The following is a 15,742-nucleotide window of genomic DNA, read 5'->3' on the forward strand; positions in this document are numbered from 1 at the left end:
GACGTTGCAATGCAAGGCAAAGCAGTGTTATTGCGGTGTTCCTTCCTTACAATTACCTTGAAGTTGCAAGGCACGGCAAAGCAGTAGTCGCTGAACATTCACTTGTACGGGGAAGAAGGTCTAGGTTTAGTTGGGTCACGTTTTTAGTGAGAGAGACGGTTGATGAATTATTTTTGAGGGTTTCACACTTGTCCAGACACTTATCGTAGTTTCGCTGCCAGAACAACCGGGTAATAATTACAAAAGTTTTGCTTGGCTTTGATGGAAGCCAGTGAACTGCGTCGATGTCATTCACAGTCAGCTCTGGCATGTGAACAGACTTGGCCACATCGTTTAGCTTTGTCACAAACTTGAGAGGTAATCTAGTGGCTGAGGCCTCGGACGGGAGGAGCGCCAAACAACTCCCCCGTACGTGCGAATTCGATGATGTGGTTCGGCCCTGCTAACCGCCGATAGGTCCACGCCTGACTGGCCGCTGGCGTGAGGCACGAGACGGGGCACGGGATAACGGTTTCAAAACAAAGCACATTTATTTTCTCCTCATACACAGGAAACCCAGAACAGACCGACACAGAGGGTAATACAGACAAAGAAAACGACGCTCAGCTTAGGAACCAGGCGACCGCAGCACGAGCGGAGGAGTAAGACGGACCATAGGCGGGCTTGGGGCTTCCCCCGACTACAAACAATACGCCCGCTAGACACACACAACCACACACACAACACGGTGCAATAAGAAAGGCGGAAAATCACTTCCGGGGAGTCTATGTGAAAGAGGACGATAATAAAGAGGGAGATTTTAGAGTGTGAGGAAGAGTAGGGAACAGAAGGACGTCTTAGCTCGGTTTCGTCGGTGGCGACGTATGGCCATGCCTTACGGGCACTATCACCTTTGCTCATGAGTGTTGACTCCTAGCAGCCAGAACAACTACCGATATGAGGAAAGCACTCACTTAAGGACCCATCCGTCATTTCGCAGGGGCTCATCACTGGACTTACAAGTGTAACCCATGTCACGTGATTAGGAAGCATACAATAGCACTCAGTTTAACCAACACCTTATACAACACCATAACAGAACACTGCGGTAATGGCGGAAGCAGCAGTACAATGAGAAAGAGAATAATAAGCGTATTTGTCGACGTGGGTAAGCAGCAAAAAAAAACAAAAAAAAAACGGGCCGTCTTCACTAACGGGCAACTTGGGGAGGGCCGAAGCATGCAGTATATAAGTGCGATCTTGGCGCCTTCGCGCTTTTGTACACGGAGATGAAACCGTTGGGAGTAGACGTATAGAATTTTGCTGTAAAATTTTGTGTCTTTCAAAGACGAAGTGTTCTAGCGCGAGGGTTGAAAAACGAGTGTCCCGGTGTGTTCTTATAGTACGCGTTTTTGCCCACGGAGAGAAAATGTTCAAACGCGAGGCGTCCGCAAATAACTGTCCCGGGGCTTTAGTAGCGTAACTACATGAAACGATGACGACCACAGGAGACGCCGACAGCCCGAGACCCTAAGGGGCTTCGTCCCTAAAGGAGGAGTTAAGACTAGCGTACTTTCACTGCCGCCGTGTCCAGTTGCAATTTCGGCGCCGGAAACGAGACGAACGACACTTTCACAAGGTCCGTGGCGTCAATCGTGAGGCCGTTCCGCAGCCATGGCCGCAGTTTTCCAGGTCGTGTGGGTAGGCAATAGAAAAAGAGCACTGGTGTGCTGGTTATTGTGCACTGGTGGCATGTGGTCGTGGTGCCACGTCCCTTTCTTTGTTTCATTTCTTTGAGACTGCGGGCTCGCTGAAACTCCACTCACTCATTCGCTCACTCACTTACCCACTCACTCACTCACTCACTCACTCACTCACTCACTCACTCACTCACTCACTCACTCACTCACTCACTCACTCACTCACTCACTCACTCACTCACTCACTCACTCACTCACTCACTCACTCACTCACTCACTGCCACTTTTATTCTGCAACTGGGACCAAACGAATGCATAACATTATCGTAATGCCGGATGCCTTGAAGGAACCACTTCACTTCGAGCGTCCAAGTCGCGTTCTGACACGGTAAACAGGCTGTTTCCCCAACGCGTCGGCTGTGCACAGTGTCGAGCCTTCTAAAAGCGTGTCGGGGCGACGACTCATGCGAAGCTTCTCAGGGTGCCCTCAGGGGATGCGCCTGTTTTTGACAGGAACGAAGCTGGGTGCAGCCGGAGAAAGCCTGTAAATTTCGCGTAGCCGAATCAGCGCAGTTCTGCCGGAAGCGAAAGCACCAATATTTGTCGCCACTTCTGCGTTCTTTTCGCGTGCTGTCATCTTCACGAGCTCCAGACCGTCTGCTTCGATGCAAATGTCCAGAAGGCATTCTTCAAATCTTATAATTTTTCTGCGGGGGACACAGTTGGAGCCGCTGCAGGAGCCACTGACGCGCGGACGTTCGCTCAATCGAATTTCATGCATCCGGAAAAATGGCAGTCTTTTCATGTTTCCTCTCCATAAAATTCGAGCTCAAAAATAAATCAGGTTAACCTTTAGCAACCAGCCAAAAACGACAGCGACGTTCCATTAAAGCTTGTCAGCATACGCTACGTACTCTTCCAGGTTCGGTTTGCGAGTGTTAATATAAAAAGTTAAATGTCACATTCTTCACTCACTGCGGTCCAAATGCGAAATATTTACGCGCTTGGCGCGGTTCTATTCATGACGCGTGCACAAACAAGCCATGTACATTGTCAACACATTATTGATTGATTGACTGAATGATTGATTGATTGTGGCATGTAACGCGCCGACGCAAGTTAGACGATGCGGGGCGCCCTAGTGGAGGGCTCCTGATTAATTTTGACCATCTGGGGATCATTAACATGTGCTGAAATCTCGTACACACCAGCGTTGTTGCTTTTCGACTCCATCAGAAAAGCGGCAGCCGCCGCCGGAAATCGAACCCGCGCCCTTATGCTCAGCAGCACAGCGCCCTACCCAGTGAGCCACCGCGGCAAGTGTCAACGCGTTATTGGCGTCTACGCCATTTATAAGTCTTGTAGAACAACACTCGTTCCCAAAGTTAGGTAGTTGTCTCTTAACGCGTTTCCTCTCTCCTCGAATTGATTAATCTGGTTCAAACACGCGCTGTATTACTGAATTATAATTACCGTTGTCGGCACAAATGCGGTACAATTGTGGGCACAGAAAAATTCACCGCATTACGCGCGATTAAGAAGGCTGTCGTTCTTAATTTGATAGTTTGTTTTACAATGCAGACGGTTTAGGGAAATGTTTCGGTCATACAGATTCCAATGATTACTTCAAGGCCAAGCTAAGATTTTTCCGAATTCAGTACAATATTTCTTTCTCCCTCCGTATGTTGTGCAGTTTTGGTCCGGCGCTGTGGCACAATATATCTATATTGCTTTTAACGCCAGAGCCGTTTGAGCTGGAGCTTGGTCTGTTGGCGCTAACTAAAAATAACAAGAAAAGAATTGGCGCAGCTTGCATTAGTGGTCCAAGGCGGAGAAACAGCAAAGCTGGCGTCCCCTCTCCCTTCACCGGGGACCCTGCTTTTGCACCTAAGATAAATTTTGGAACTTTTTGGTGAAAGTTCTGCATGACTGGGAGGCCCAGATAAGTTTTCCTGCACGCTTTCACATCTCTTCCAAAGGGCACCGCATTACCAAGCGCTAGAACACACGCAACAGGCTTCGCGAACTCGGCGTCTGTAGCACGAACTCGGCTTCTGTGCTCCCCACTTCAGGCGCGAACGCTCGTGAACTCGCTCACGCCACGAACGCTGGGCATAGTGTGCTCTAGCGTCGGGCTGGCCGACGCGAGGGCACTTTTCAGGGACGATATTGTGCGCTCGGGGTTTTTGTTGGTATTTTTTCAAGCTTCTCCCGTGGCGCATGCTCACACGTAGGCCTGGGATGCGCCGGGCGCTCCTCAAAAGGTGGACGCTCACGTGCGCTCGGCTGGGATGAGTTTTCTGGTTACGGTCGACGGCAGTACCAGCTTTGCTGTCAAAACGTCACCGGCGGGATTCGCCTAGGGACGAGCTTTGAGCTGTTGGTTTAGTAAAAAATACCGAGCGCACATGATCGTACACCTCGTAAGGAGGGCCTCGCGTGGTCCAGGCTTCCGCGTGTTGGTGGTGGTGGTGGCCCGAAAAATGGCGCATACGCACTTAGGGGGATTGGCCAAGAACAGTTATGTTTTCATTGCAATCAATCATGCGAGGCAAAATAATGGAGCGGAAGGAAGAATTCAATCTAGGTTCATGAGAGAGAGAAAAAAACAACACGAAAAACACCAGGAGAGAAGAGTAGGAAAACTATAGTACAAGTCAGCCTAATCGGAATGTTTTTAACACTGCAGACGAGCTGTCTCCAAAATGGATGGCGTTGCACGCGTCCCTATGGCAGCGGCCCAGCCTAGTCCCCTCAAACGACAAAAGCACCGGCACAGTCAAAGGCAGCCCAAGGCGTAACAGGGGAATCTCCAGGAGCCTTCTGCGATGGTTAGGAATTCTGCGGCAAAAAAGGAAAATGTTCTTAGGATTCAATTTCTTGGCAAAAGTGGCACAAGGGGGAGGTTATCAGATTTGCCCTATATAAATACTGATTAGGTGGTGGCACACCACAGCGAAAAGAAGTCAGCGATACTTCGCACAAGCGAGTTTGGCATAAATTTCTCTTCCAACGGTACATGAGGTGTTCAAGTTCAGAAGAAGTGTTCAGACCATGATCGGAGGCATCTTGATTCAGCAGGTATTGGTGATTACGTGCCAACAACACGCAAGAAAACGGGGGAAGAACCTCAACGATCGGTAAAGCCAAAGCTGTTTTGCATCATATGTCAGCGGTTTCAGTGAGGGTTAACCCACAGTGGCCCGGCAGCCAAACGAGCCGAATCTCCCGCACGTGAATGGGGACGCAGGAATAAAAAGTTTTAAGAATAGGATGTAAAGTTTCGGAGGAGAGAGCCATGCACACGGACAAGGAGTCGGTGAGTAACATCATGGAAGAATTCGCCGAATGAAGTTTTAAGATTGCAAGAAGTAGGGCAAGAAATTCTGCTTAAAAACGGGGATGAAATCTGGTAATCGCAATTAAAAAGACCAGTTCAATGCCGGAGAGCAAATACCCGCCCCAGCCTTGGCTTGCAGCGCGTGAGGAGCTCCCGCCTTCGTTGTCTTTGTCGTGGTCGTGTAGTGACCGTTGCACCACGGGTCCACCACTCAAAAGACGACGACGGATCTGTGATGATGATAATAAATTTATTTTGCTCAAAACTGTGTGAAAGGAACAAACGCAAGTGGGAGCCTTCCTGAATTCCTCCCCCTCAGATGGCGGCCTGCAGCCCATGGGCGCGAGCGGCATCTTCGGTCATTTGAACGACCTTCACCTGTATTACGCGGTCCGAGCTAGGAAAACGGGTGCCCCACTAATCTGCACTGGTGATTCGTAACTATGCTCGTGTAGTTCGTGGCTGAGCATCACAAGACCAAATCATTTGAGTGAGTGTGGCTCGCTGGGTGCACACCTTGAATTGGTCAATTTAAAGGTCGGGATAAATGTGGCTCAATACTGCAGGATTGGGGAAGGCAGGCATTAGCCAGCAGCTGACGCAAGGCTACAGATTGACGTCTGTTGAGCGTGGGATGCGGTGCGGGATATTTCTGGCGCTCCATGCGATAGTGCTGAGCGATGTCCCGGTAGGTCACCAGCCTGTCCATAGCGCCCCCTGGACCGAACCAGCAGCGTCGCCAGGGCAATCCCGGTAGCTGAAACCCCGGGCCGCCTATTGTCCTAGCTCGTTGCCTGGGAGAGATGCATGGGCCGGTGTCCAGATTATTCGCACGTTGCGGACACGAGCGGCTTGGACGGAGCGTAAGATGTGTAGGGCGGTTTTAGTGATCCTGCCAATTTCGTAATTCCGGAAAGCTGCTTATTAAGAGTCGCTGGCCATGGTTTCAGCCGTCGTGGAGGCGACGGCAAGCGCAACAGCGGCCTCTTCTCCTTCCTCAGCGTAATTAGTGTAAATAGCGGCGGAAGCCAGAGAGTTGCATTTAGCATATATTGCCACGATGGCCATGGCACGCAGTAGGGTGGTAATCAGCGGCGTCGACATAGCATACATCAGGGTCATCGCAGAAACGTTGGTTGAGGGCAGACTCTGGGGCATGATGGCGATTTTTATGGTGTACCGGGTGCATGTTTTTGGGTATGGGGGACACGTAGATGGCCTTTTAAATGTGAGGAGGTAGCGAAGTCTTGGTTCCGATTGGCTGGCGTACGGAATGCCTAATTTCTGGAGTAGAAGGCGTCCTGTGTAACTGCTAGATAATCGCTGGTATTGGGCTGTGCGCTGTGCCTCTACAAGTTCCATTAGAGTATTATGGATACCCATAGCAATGAAGCGTTAGGTGGATGCCGCAATGGGAATGCCAGCGGCCTGTTTATAGGCTTTGCGTATTATGCAGTCAATTTTACATTGTTCAGCTTTTTTGAGGTAAAGGTATGAAGTGACGTACGTGATACGGCTTATAATAAAGGCTTCCACTAACCGGATCAGGTTGCGCTTCTTAAGCCCATGGTGGAAGGCGCCATTCGTGAAATAAGACGGCTATTTGTAGTGAACTTGCAAATAGGGCTTTGACGGTGTCCGTATTGGGGCTTGATTGATGAATGCGGAGTCCAAGAACACGTATGCACTGGACGATGGGGATAACGCGATCTTGTAATGTGAGCTGAATGTCTGGAGTACCTTGACGATGTCGCTTTCCGGGAGGACTGTAGAGAAGAAGTTCGGACTTCTGAAGAGAACACACCACACCGCGTTCTCTGGCGTAACTTCCAGTATGTCGAGAGCCTGTTGTAGGCGGTCTTCGATGTGCGCGTCGCTGACTCCAACCGTCCATATCGTGATGTCATCACCGTGTAAACTGTGATGAATGTGCGGGATAGTAGAGAGGAGGTGAGTGAGTTTTGTCATTGCTACATTGAATAAAAATGGCGATATGACCAACCCCCGGGGGTGCCATGATTACCCAGGGAGACGGTATCCGATTCCATGCCCCCAACCTCAAGTTTTGCAGTGCGGTCCGTAAGAAAGGCCTAGATGTAGTCGCACGTTTTGGGGCCCATATGGAGGTCTATGAGATGGTTCAAGATCGCATCGTGCCGGACGTGATCAAAAGCTTTAGTTAGGTCGACTGCCACGATGGCTCTAGTGTCCCCTGCTGGGCATGACTCGGGGTTAATTTTCTGATGTTGTAATTTTGGCATGGCATCACCTGCGGAAAGTCATGGCCCAAGACCGAACATACACGGCGGAAATACCTGGGAAGATAACATGTAGGATGGCGACGGGTCAAGACCACGTGCTCCATTAGTTTCCCTACAGAGTAGGTAAGCGAGATTGGCCGCAAATTGTCTACGTGGAGGCCCTTTCTGCGTTTTGGTATGAGAGAAATCTTGGCTGCCTTCCACTCTGGCGAGAGGGTGCCAGAGTCCCAGCAATGGTTTATATAGTCTGTGAGAGCTTCTAGAGATGACTTATCTAGATTAGTAAGAATTTTGTTAGAAATTTTATCCGGGCCGCAGGCGGATTTGCTGCGTAGCCCTGGTGCGTCCGCCCGCACTTTTAACAGGGTGAGAGGGCTGCCCAGTTCCGGATTAGGGCTCCCGGTGTACTTGGGTAGGGGCTGTGTGGGCTGAGCACCCACATACCGGCCCTGTAATACCCGCAAAAGTTCCTCACCTAAGTCGTCGCAACTGTGCAGCAGGGCTTTGAGATTGTTCGGGTGTGTAGTTTAGCGACGTTCTGGGTCTAATAAACCGAGCAGGGTGTTCCATGTTCGGGCAACTCCCATACTATATCATATGTGATCGCTAACCACCTGCCAGTTTCGCTGCGTTACCCGGGCTGCATGTGCTTCAATTTCTTTATTGAGCCGAGCCAGTCGTCTCCTTAGAGAGCGATTGTTTTTTGTCGTTGCAGTCGGCTCTGAATCCTTGTCTGGGCTTCCCACATGTCCAATAGACGACTATCAATTTCAGTCAGCCCAGCCTCCTCTGGTATGATTTTTGTTGCAAGATTGACGTGTTCCTAAAGCTCTGCTGCCCATTTCTTGATATCCTCGATGGGGCCACTGGTAAGGTCGGGTGCCGTCGAGTGCAAAAGTCGGAACTTATCCCAGTCTGGGATGCGGAGCTTTCTGCCACGCTGGAGGCGTGGGTTTCCCGCCACTATTGAAGTCTCCCCGATGTAACGGTCACTGCTTAGGTTTTCGTAACTACTATACCAGGCAGCATCTGTGGATTTTTCGGTGAAAGTAAGATCTTGGGTAATATCTCGTGACGCTATTGCCAAGACGAGTACCATATTTGGGATCATTGAGGTGCGTAAAACAGAATTTTTGTGCTCCCCGCCATAATATGCGCCCTTTTTTGGTGTCCTTGACATAGCCCGAGGCTGTATGAGGAGAGTTAAAGCCCCCAACAACAATCAGTGTGTTACGCTGAGCAATATCAAGCGTCTGGCGAAATAGTTTCGCAAAAGAATGTTGGCGGCATCGGCTACTGTACAAGTTAAGAATAAAGAGGCGCTGTCCTCCCCGGTTTTTGATGGATATGACTTCGATGAGGACGCATTCAATATCCTCTTCAGTAAGCGGATGATGGATGACTGGTATATTACGTTTCACAAGGGTGGTTACCCAATGATGAACTTTCTGGGATGTTCGGTTACTAAATGCGGCATATCACGATAATTGGGCAGGATTACCCGCCTCCTGCAACGCAATGACATCTGGTTCATAAGGTGCGATGGCATTAAGATACTGTTGTAGGAGCCCGCGTTTACGCTTGTACCCTCGACAATTCCATTGCCAGATTTTGTACTGACTTTCAGTTGTTCTCCGCTCCAATTTGGGTGTCGGGGGTATTCTGTGATTTCTGATGGCCGATTGCTGATGGCCGTTGGTACGGCTTGGTTTTATGCAGGCTGGCGCCTGACGGGCTGCGCACAACCACGTGGCTGTTTTCTAGGCCGAGGATCCTCGTGTTGAGATTAGCATGTTGCTGGGTGAGCGTTTCGGCAAGTGTGCACAGCATGGCTTCGAGCTTGCACAACCCGGGTATTCCACTTGTCAGCCATGTCTCCCAGAGATTGGGCTTGCTGAGCGGTAGCAAAAGGGGCTGCGGCTTTGCGTTTTGCGGGCGGGGTGGCCTGGGATGTGGATGCCATTGCTATTTTTACGGGCTGAGAATGAGCAGGTGTGGTGACTGGTGTGGAGGTTGCTGTCGCTTCTATGACGGAGGCGTCTGGTGTCCTGGCGCGAAGTCGAGGGTTTTCTTGTTTGAGTTGCTTATTATGTTGAGCCAACATGTGTAGCATTTGTTTTAGTTGCGTGAGTTCAGCTTTGGTCGTAGTGAGGGGGTCATGTGCTGAGTGGCTAGACGGGGGCGGCTTAATAGGAGAGTTGGATACCTAATTTGCCCAGCTTACCTTGGCTTTTTTCTTGCTTCCGTTCACCGAAGGAGACCTAGAGGCAATTTTCGTTGTTCTCGTAACGCGCGCCTTAGAGCGGGAACGCCATCCGTTCAACGAGGCCAAATTAGATGAGGCCATCGTTGCATCTTCCTGATCTGGTAGACAGGAGAATTGGTGATCCCTCACTTGCAATCCGACATCTGGTAGTGCCGTAGTACTGCCCGTCTTGAAAAAGTCGCGATTTCTTTCACTGGAGTCCACGGACACGTGGCGAAGGTTAGCCCACTGGCGCTGGCATTGGATGAAGGGGTCTCGTAGCGTTGGCGGCTCTGTCGGTCCCCGGTTAAGTGGTCCTTGCCGCACAGGGCACATCTCGGTGAGCAGGCATGATCTGGTGGCGGATTAGTTGTATGGCACGTTTTACTATACTCCCTGGAGGGATGCCAGTGGACGTCCGCCCGGTGTCAGACCTTGCCGCAGGCCATGCATACTTTGTGTTTATTTTTGTGAATGAAGCAGCGATATTCTGCACCTCTATAATATACGTAAAAGGGTATTTGTGGGCCGTCAAAAATGATGAGGTCTGAGTTTGTCTTTCCCATGCGTCGAGCTTGAAGTTGTGTAGAGTTTTTGGAGTAGACCAGCCTTCGGTAGATGTCATCCGCTGTATCATAGTTGAAAATGTGAATCACCCTTTTCCTGGAGTTGTCCGGTAGGGCGGTGTATGCTGTTGCAGTGTGACAATGCTCTACAAATTGCAAACTGCGAATGCGGTTGTAGAGTTCTGCGCGACCAGTGGAAGGCGTACTGGCGAAGTTCTGCTGAGGTAGGGAACGAAGAATATCGTCCACCGTGTCGGTTGCTGTGATGCCTGCGGCCCGAGTGCAGTGTCTAGAAGTTGACCCTCAGTAACTTACGATACGTCGAGCCAGTTGCGTGGGCGAAGTACCACCTTGAGGTCTTCCTGCGGCAAGCATTGCTGTTTCGCTTGTTCACCGGTACGACGCTGTTGAGGAATCTCGGGCAAGTTGTTCTCTGGCACGTGCGCCTCTTGCTTGCTGAGTGCATACTGTGTTTAGGCCCAACTGCGTCAAAGTGGGGCCTCTCCGCTGCCGGTGACTTCGTAACCAGCCGGCACCGTTGTCGTAGTCCTCCGGTAAAATGAGTTCACCTTCCACGGCAACTACATCCATCTTTGTGATCAGTGGATGGGCGAGGTTAGGTGGTGTATCAGATGTTCCTGGACAAGAAGAGGCTTTGGCGAGGGCTGACGAGCCGGGTGCAGCCATTCGCGTACGCTCTCTGGCTGCGCAGAGTCGCCGAGAGTCTGTCAGGCTTAACTTACACTTGCCGGGTCAGAAGGAATTAAACCCGCTTCGGAGTCCCCGAGCGGTCGTGATGGCCGACAGTAGTCTTCGCCGGTGGTAGCTAAATCCGATGGTGATGGCTGCAACCAACTCTTAAATACATTTCCGGCACTGTAAAGCTGCAGAGACAGAGCACATAGAAGGGGCATTTGCTCGTCTTCTTTAATGATGCTGGCTCACGACGAATCTGTCACGCCATCCTTTCACTGGATATTATCCAATTCGAGGTCAGTTATATCGGCATTACTTTCCTCTTCCTACTCTCCATTGTACCGCACACTATTGTTTTTTTTTTTTTTGTTCTCAGGCACGCTTGCCTTGGGCCCCTAGCTATACGGACATCAGGGGCAACGAGCTAGCGCACAGTTTAGCTGATCTCGCTGTCACAGCTCCCGTTCAATTCGGCATACCTAATCTGGCTCTTTTTGCATCTTCAAGATTAAGGCGTTATTGGCATTTAGACGCTACTCATTCAGACTCACTTCTATCATTTGAAGAGTATCAACATTTAAAGTTCGGGTGGAATGTTCATTTTTGTGGTTCACGGCAATTCGAAGAAACCTTCACCGAGCTCACCGCAGAATTCCAAGGCTCAGTTTCTATCTGTTCAGATCAGAGCTTTTACCTACGGAACTTTGCGGGTGGTCCCGGGTCCCCATAACAATGGAACCTTTTTCTCGCGACTGTCGCCGTTCCTCAGCGGCTAGACAACCCCTTTTTAAGGACCCAATTGAGCTTTTAGGGTTAACTTTAGCGATTGTGCTCATATTATCTTTTGGTGCAACAAATTTGGGGTATAAAAAAGGGACCTATATAATTGAATTCAAGATTTTCTTTCTGCTTCAGGTCGTCTGAATTGCGGAAGGGTGTAATTATGGGTAATTCGGGATTTATTCTTAACGACGCTTCTTCTTACGGCCACTTTCCTGAAATAAATTAGTATTTTAGGGTCCTCACGTTTCTCAAAAAAAATTGGGCCCATCTCCCCGCGAGGGGGACTCGAGTAAATGCGTCGCATAAGGGGTGGGTGTATTGCGTTAATGTTTAGAGTTTGGGAAGTTGGTGGTAGTGAATGCGTTGTATCAGCAGCTTCTTGACGTAGTTTGAATGAGTCAAGGATATAAGGCGCGTTCGTAGCCTCCCATTCTGTGTCGGCTTTGTGGCGCAGTGGGTAGAGCAGCATGTACATTGCGTTCCGCCCGCAGGGTCGAGGGATCGAAACCAGGCGCCGGATAGTTTTTTTTTATATATAGTGTAGGGGGAGGGGTGCGGACAACGACTACGGATGTCAACGCTGGTGACATCGTGAGTTACTGAAATGCTCTGCATTTAATAACAGAATAAGCCTTAGCCAATCCCCCCTTGTGGACACGTTTCGAAATTTTTCAGGGCATCATCATCGCGTGGAAACGGCATTACGAACAACTGACGAAGTAGTGGAGGTCTACAGCGGCGAGACGCACTATAAGAGGGTGTGCCCTACGAAGCTGTGCCGTCGGCATAAAACGAGGATTGCTGCCGAATATACTTTATATACTTTAGTTGTTCTTCGCACTACCATGTCGTCCAAAACGGCTGTGCAATGCTGGGGTCTGTGGAAGAAGAGTTAAACCAGCGCGTGCCGTGGTACAAGGGAACATGACGGCACGTGAGTAGAACAGGTGTACTTTAGCCACGGGGAATTCTGATTCCGCGGAAGCTGTGGTGATTGGCACAAGTCTTCCTGTCGAAGTAACTCCCGCCAAACGACAAACAAATGGAAATGAAGAGACGCAAATATGATTTTAGCAGCTAGGCATCCTTGAGGTTTTTTCTTCGAAGCACGAATGCATACTAACATACGTTGAGAATTTTTGCTATTTTCACTTTCTTTACAGCTATGCATTCCATCTCAAATTCTTTTTGCGAGTTTTAAATAAAGCATAAGTTGTGTCGTAACCAACGCACCATCAACCCATCGCACGTGCTCTACGTGTTTAATTCCAGTACTGCGTATTAAGTTTTGCATTGAATATTTTTCCTCATTATTCTATAGTGTACGCCTTCGGAACGCAACGTCTCTCATTTTGACCCGTCCAGTAAATAGTCCAAATGCCGCCCATGAGTCCTAGGTTCTACACTCGCAACTCGCGGTTGGTTCGTGTCGTCGACAATTTTTGTTTTAATTTCCAGATCCAAATATCCGGGCTCTATTTTCAGCCTAAGCTGGAGGCTAAGAAATGTGAAGGATGAAAGATAAAATTTATTCTGCTGCTGACACGCCTACATGTCATCTGCTAGCATGAACCAAAGGGCTTGGCCTTAACAAATAACGTATCTATAACACCAGTCCAGAAGCCCAATTCTATACGCATCCTCACCGGAATAACGCTAAGCCTCACTCTCATTAAGCTCCTGTTCCGAGAATCTTTGATGAGCCCAGCATAATGAGTGAATACATGCCCAGCAAAGAAAGCAAAGCAAGGTATCAGGTGCAGTATGCATCTCAAACACGAAGGTTCGTCCGTAGTCATATTATAAACACAAAGGGAGCGTAACAATCAACGAAGCGGCGATAAATAGAAGCTAGATTGAAGAGACTTCAAAAAAGATTGAAATCACATCTGAATAAGAAGGTCAGGCAAATTATTTTCTGAAAGCGAGCAACCAACCTGCTGCAAATGCTCGCCGCAAAAATGGCGGCAAGCCTTCTACGCGATAAGAACGAAATACACACAGAAGAGCTGCACGATTAACATGGTCCTAAATGAGTCCTACTGTGCTGCATTGTTCCATACGATGCGTACTATCATAACCACACGTACACTCGTCACACGAAGAACACGCATGGTCTCTCGCGCCTCATTTTGGCTTTCCCGGTGCACCCGAAATCATCGGCGAACCGAGGGAAGTTGGCGACCGCCTTGTTGCAATTACCACCCACCGGGTGCGCCACGTAGTTCGGTGTTGGACCGGTACACAGCAGGTAGCACATGGTAATGTAGAAGAGCCGCCGTTCCGAGAACGTTGCACGGGCAGTCAACAGGCGCGTGTCGGAGGTCCTGAGCGCGTTTTCAAGTGATGCGTAAGCGACTTCGATCGCGGGAATCTCTGGAAAGTAGTGTGCAGATTCGCCCAGACAACCTTCTCTATCGGCAATGGCGTCTGCCCATCTGGGAGACAGCCAGGAATCATTACCAGCTAGACGGCCTTCAGCATTTCGCAAGGATCCCTCGGCATCCAAAGCTTTGACCACCTCTGAGGCGTACATGTAACCCAGGCCACCGTACAACATGCCGAGCGTGCCTTCTAAGAAATAAACTGGTGGTGAGAGCGCTTGTGCAGATATACGGACCTCATTGGCGAGGTAATCGTACTGAAGCAGCGGCAGCGCCAGGTTTCCGGGTAGCCGCAGCGCCTGCTCAAGGTCAATCCGGTGTCTGAGCTCATGCAGGGCTATCACATTTTGTATCCAGGCGCCCATCACCGAAGATGACTCGTTCGGAACCACGAATGCGGTGTACGTGGCTGAGAGATCAGCGTTAGCGAGCAAGCTGTCGGGCGGCCAAAGCGCAGTCTTCATCTGGCTCAGTTTCTGCTGGGCGCGTTTCTTGTACAATTCATCTAGCCAGGGCAGCGCGGCCACCTTGCTGGCGACCATGTCACGGACGTCCAGCAGCATCTTGTTCACGCGTTCACGGCGAATTGGCGAGAAGCGTGGCACCGCGTAGAGAGAAATAACCAGCAGTCTGAAGACAGGCTCGACTTGGGCGACGCAGAAGAGCGAGCGTTCCTCGTTCCGCTGCTGCTCGCTTCGATTCTCCTTTACGTACCGGTCGTACAGCAACGACGCGTCGGCAAGGGGCGCTAAGTTGCGCGCGAGATACCAGCCTGCATGCTCGAGCAGCGTTAGTGGGTCGTAGAGTGAGAACAGCTTCTCGACGGCCTTGAGCACAGCTCTGTTGGAAAGGCGCAGGAGGGTGTCCCTCCCAATCAAAGGAATGACGTGCTTCCTCAGCTGCTCGAGCCATTCGTTGGACTTGATATGCGGTGTGTAGTGCACATCGACGTCTCCCAGTTGGAGCTCGTCCGAAGCGGGACCGGCAGGGTCGAGTTGCGCTGTGGCTAGTTCACCCAGCACTTTATTGTCCACTTGCGACATTTGCTCAGCACGTTCTGTGTCGCCGCTGCTGTTCACCTGGTCATTCCCGGCGTCAGACAGCGCCGCGTGGAGTTTACTCCAGTGGTTGTAGAAATCGCCCCTCTCCGTGATGTCCTTGTGCAGGCCTTGCCAGACGAGAGCGTAGGGGCCCGGTTCGATGATCACAGCCGTGGGGTCGCCTCCGGGTTTGGCGCTCTTGCGGGTGAAGCGGACGCTGAACCAGAGCGGCACGTGCCAGGTGTACGCAAGCTCGATGAGCACGCCGAGAGGTGTCACGTGTTGGAGGTTCGGCTTAGAAGGCCACGGTATTCCGCGTTCGGCCATGAACCGCCTCAGCTGTCGGAGAGCCGACGCTCTGGCGTTGCCGGAGGGGCCCCGCACGCAAGCTTGGAACATAGCTTCTGCCTTCGCCCCCGTCGAAAGTTCCCTGCAGAGGTTTTTCATACAATTTAGGTGCCACATAATGGCTCATGTGGTGGCGATTACAACCACGTCAACATCGTCAATACTCGAATATATAACCACTGACCGAACGCACGCGTGCACACATTCCTATAAAACGCATAAAGAAATACTAGCCAAGCCGCACAATGTTTGCGTGTCAGCAATTTCTCAGTCTTTTTTTTTTACTTCGCTGTGCACTCAAGTAAATTATCCCAACTGGCTGAGAGAGCTCTGGCCTGTTAGTGATACATGGTGGATGGGTGCACTGCAAATGACAAGGGCGACATGCAAGAACGAAGGA

The 15,742-nt window shown here is 50.4% G+C and overlaps 1 protein-coding gene across 1 annotated transcript in view; it reads right to left on the reverse strand.

Annotated features, from left to right (window-relative positions):
• LOC144160145 (endothelin-converting enzyme 1-like) overlaps positions 1–15,742 on the reverse strand; it is a 146,623-nt gene that overhangs the window by 32,481 nt on the left and 98,400 nt on the right. The window contains exon 3 of the mRNA XM_077691743.1: positions 13,780–15,424. Coding sequence (XP_077547869.1) covers positions 13,780–15,424 — 1,645 coding nt within the window. The remainder of the gene's footprint in view (positions 1–13,779; positions 15,425–15,742) is intronic.

The sequence above is a fragment of the Haemaphysalis longicornis genome, unplaced genomic scaffold, assembly GCF_048455015.1.
Source record: "Haemaphysalis longicornis isolate Haplotype H1 unplaced genomic scaffold, Haemaphysalis longicornis Haplotype H1 scaffold_10, whole genome shotgun sequence".
NCBI classification, from domain to species: domain Eukaryota; kingdom Metazoa; phylum Arthropoda; class Arachnida; order Ixodida; family Ixodidae; genus Haemaphysalis; species Haemaphysalis longicornis.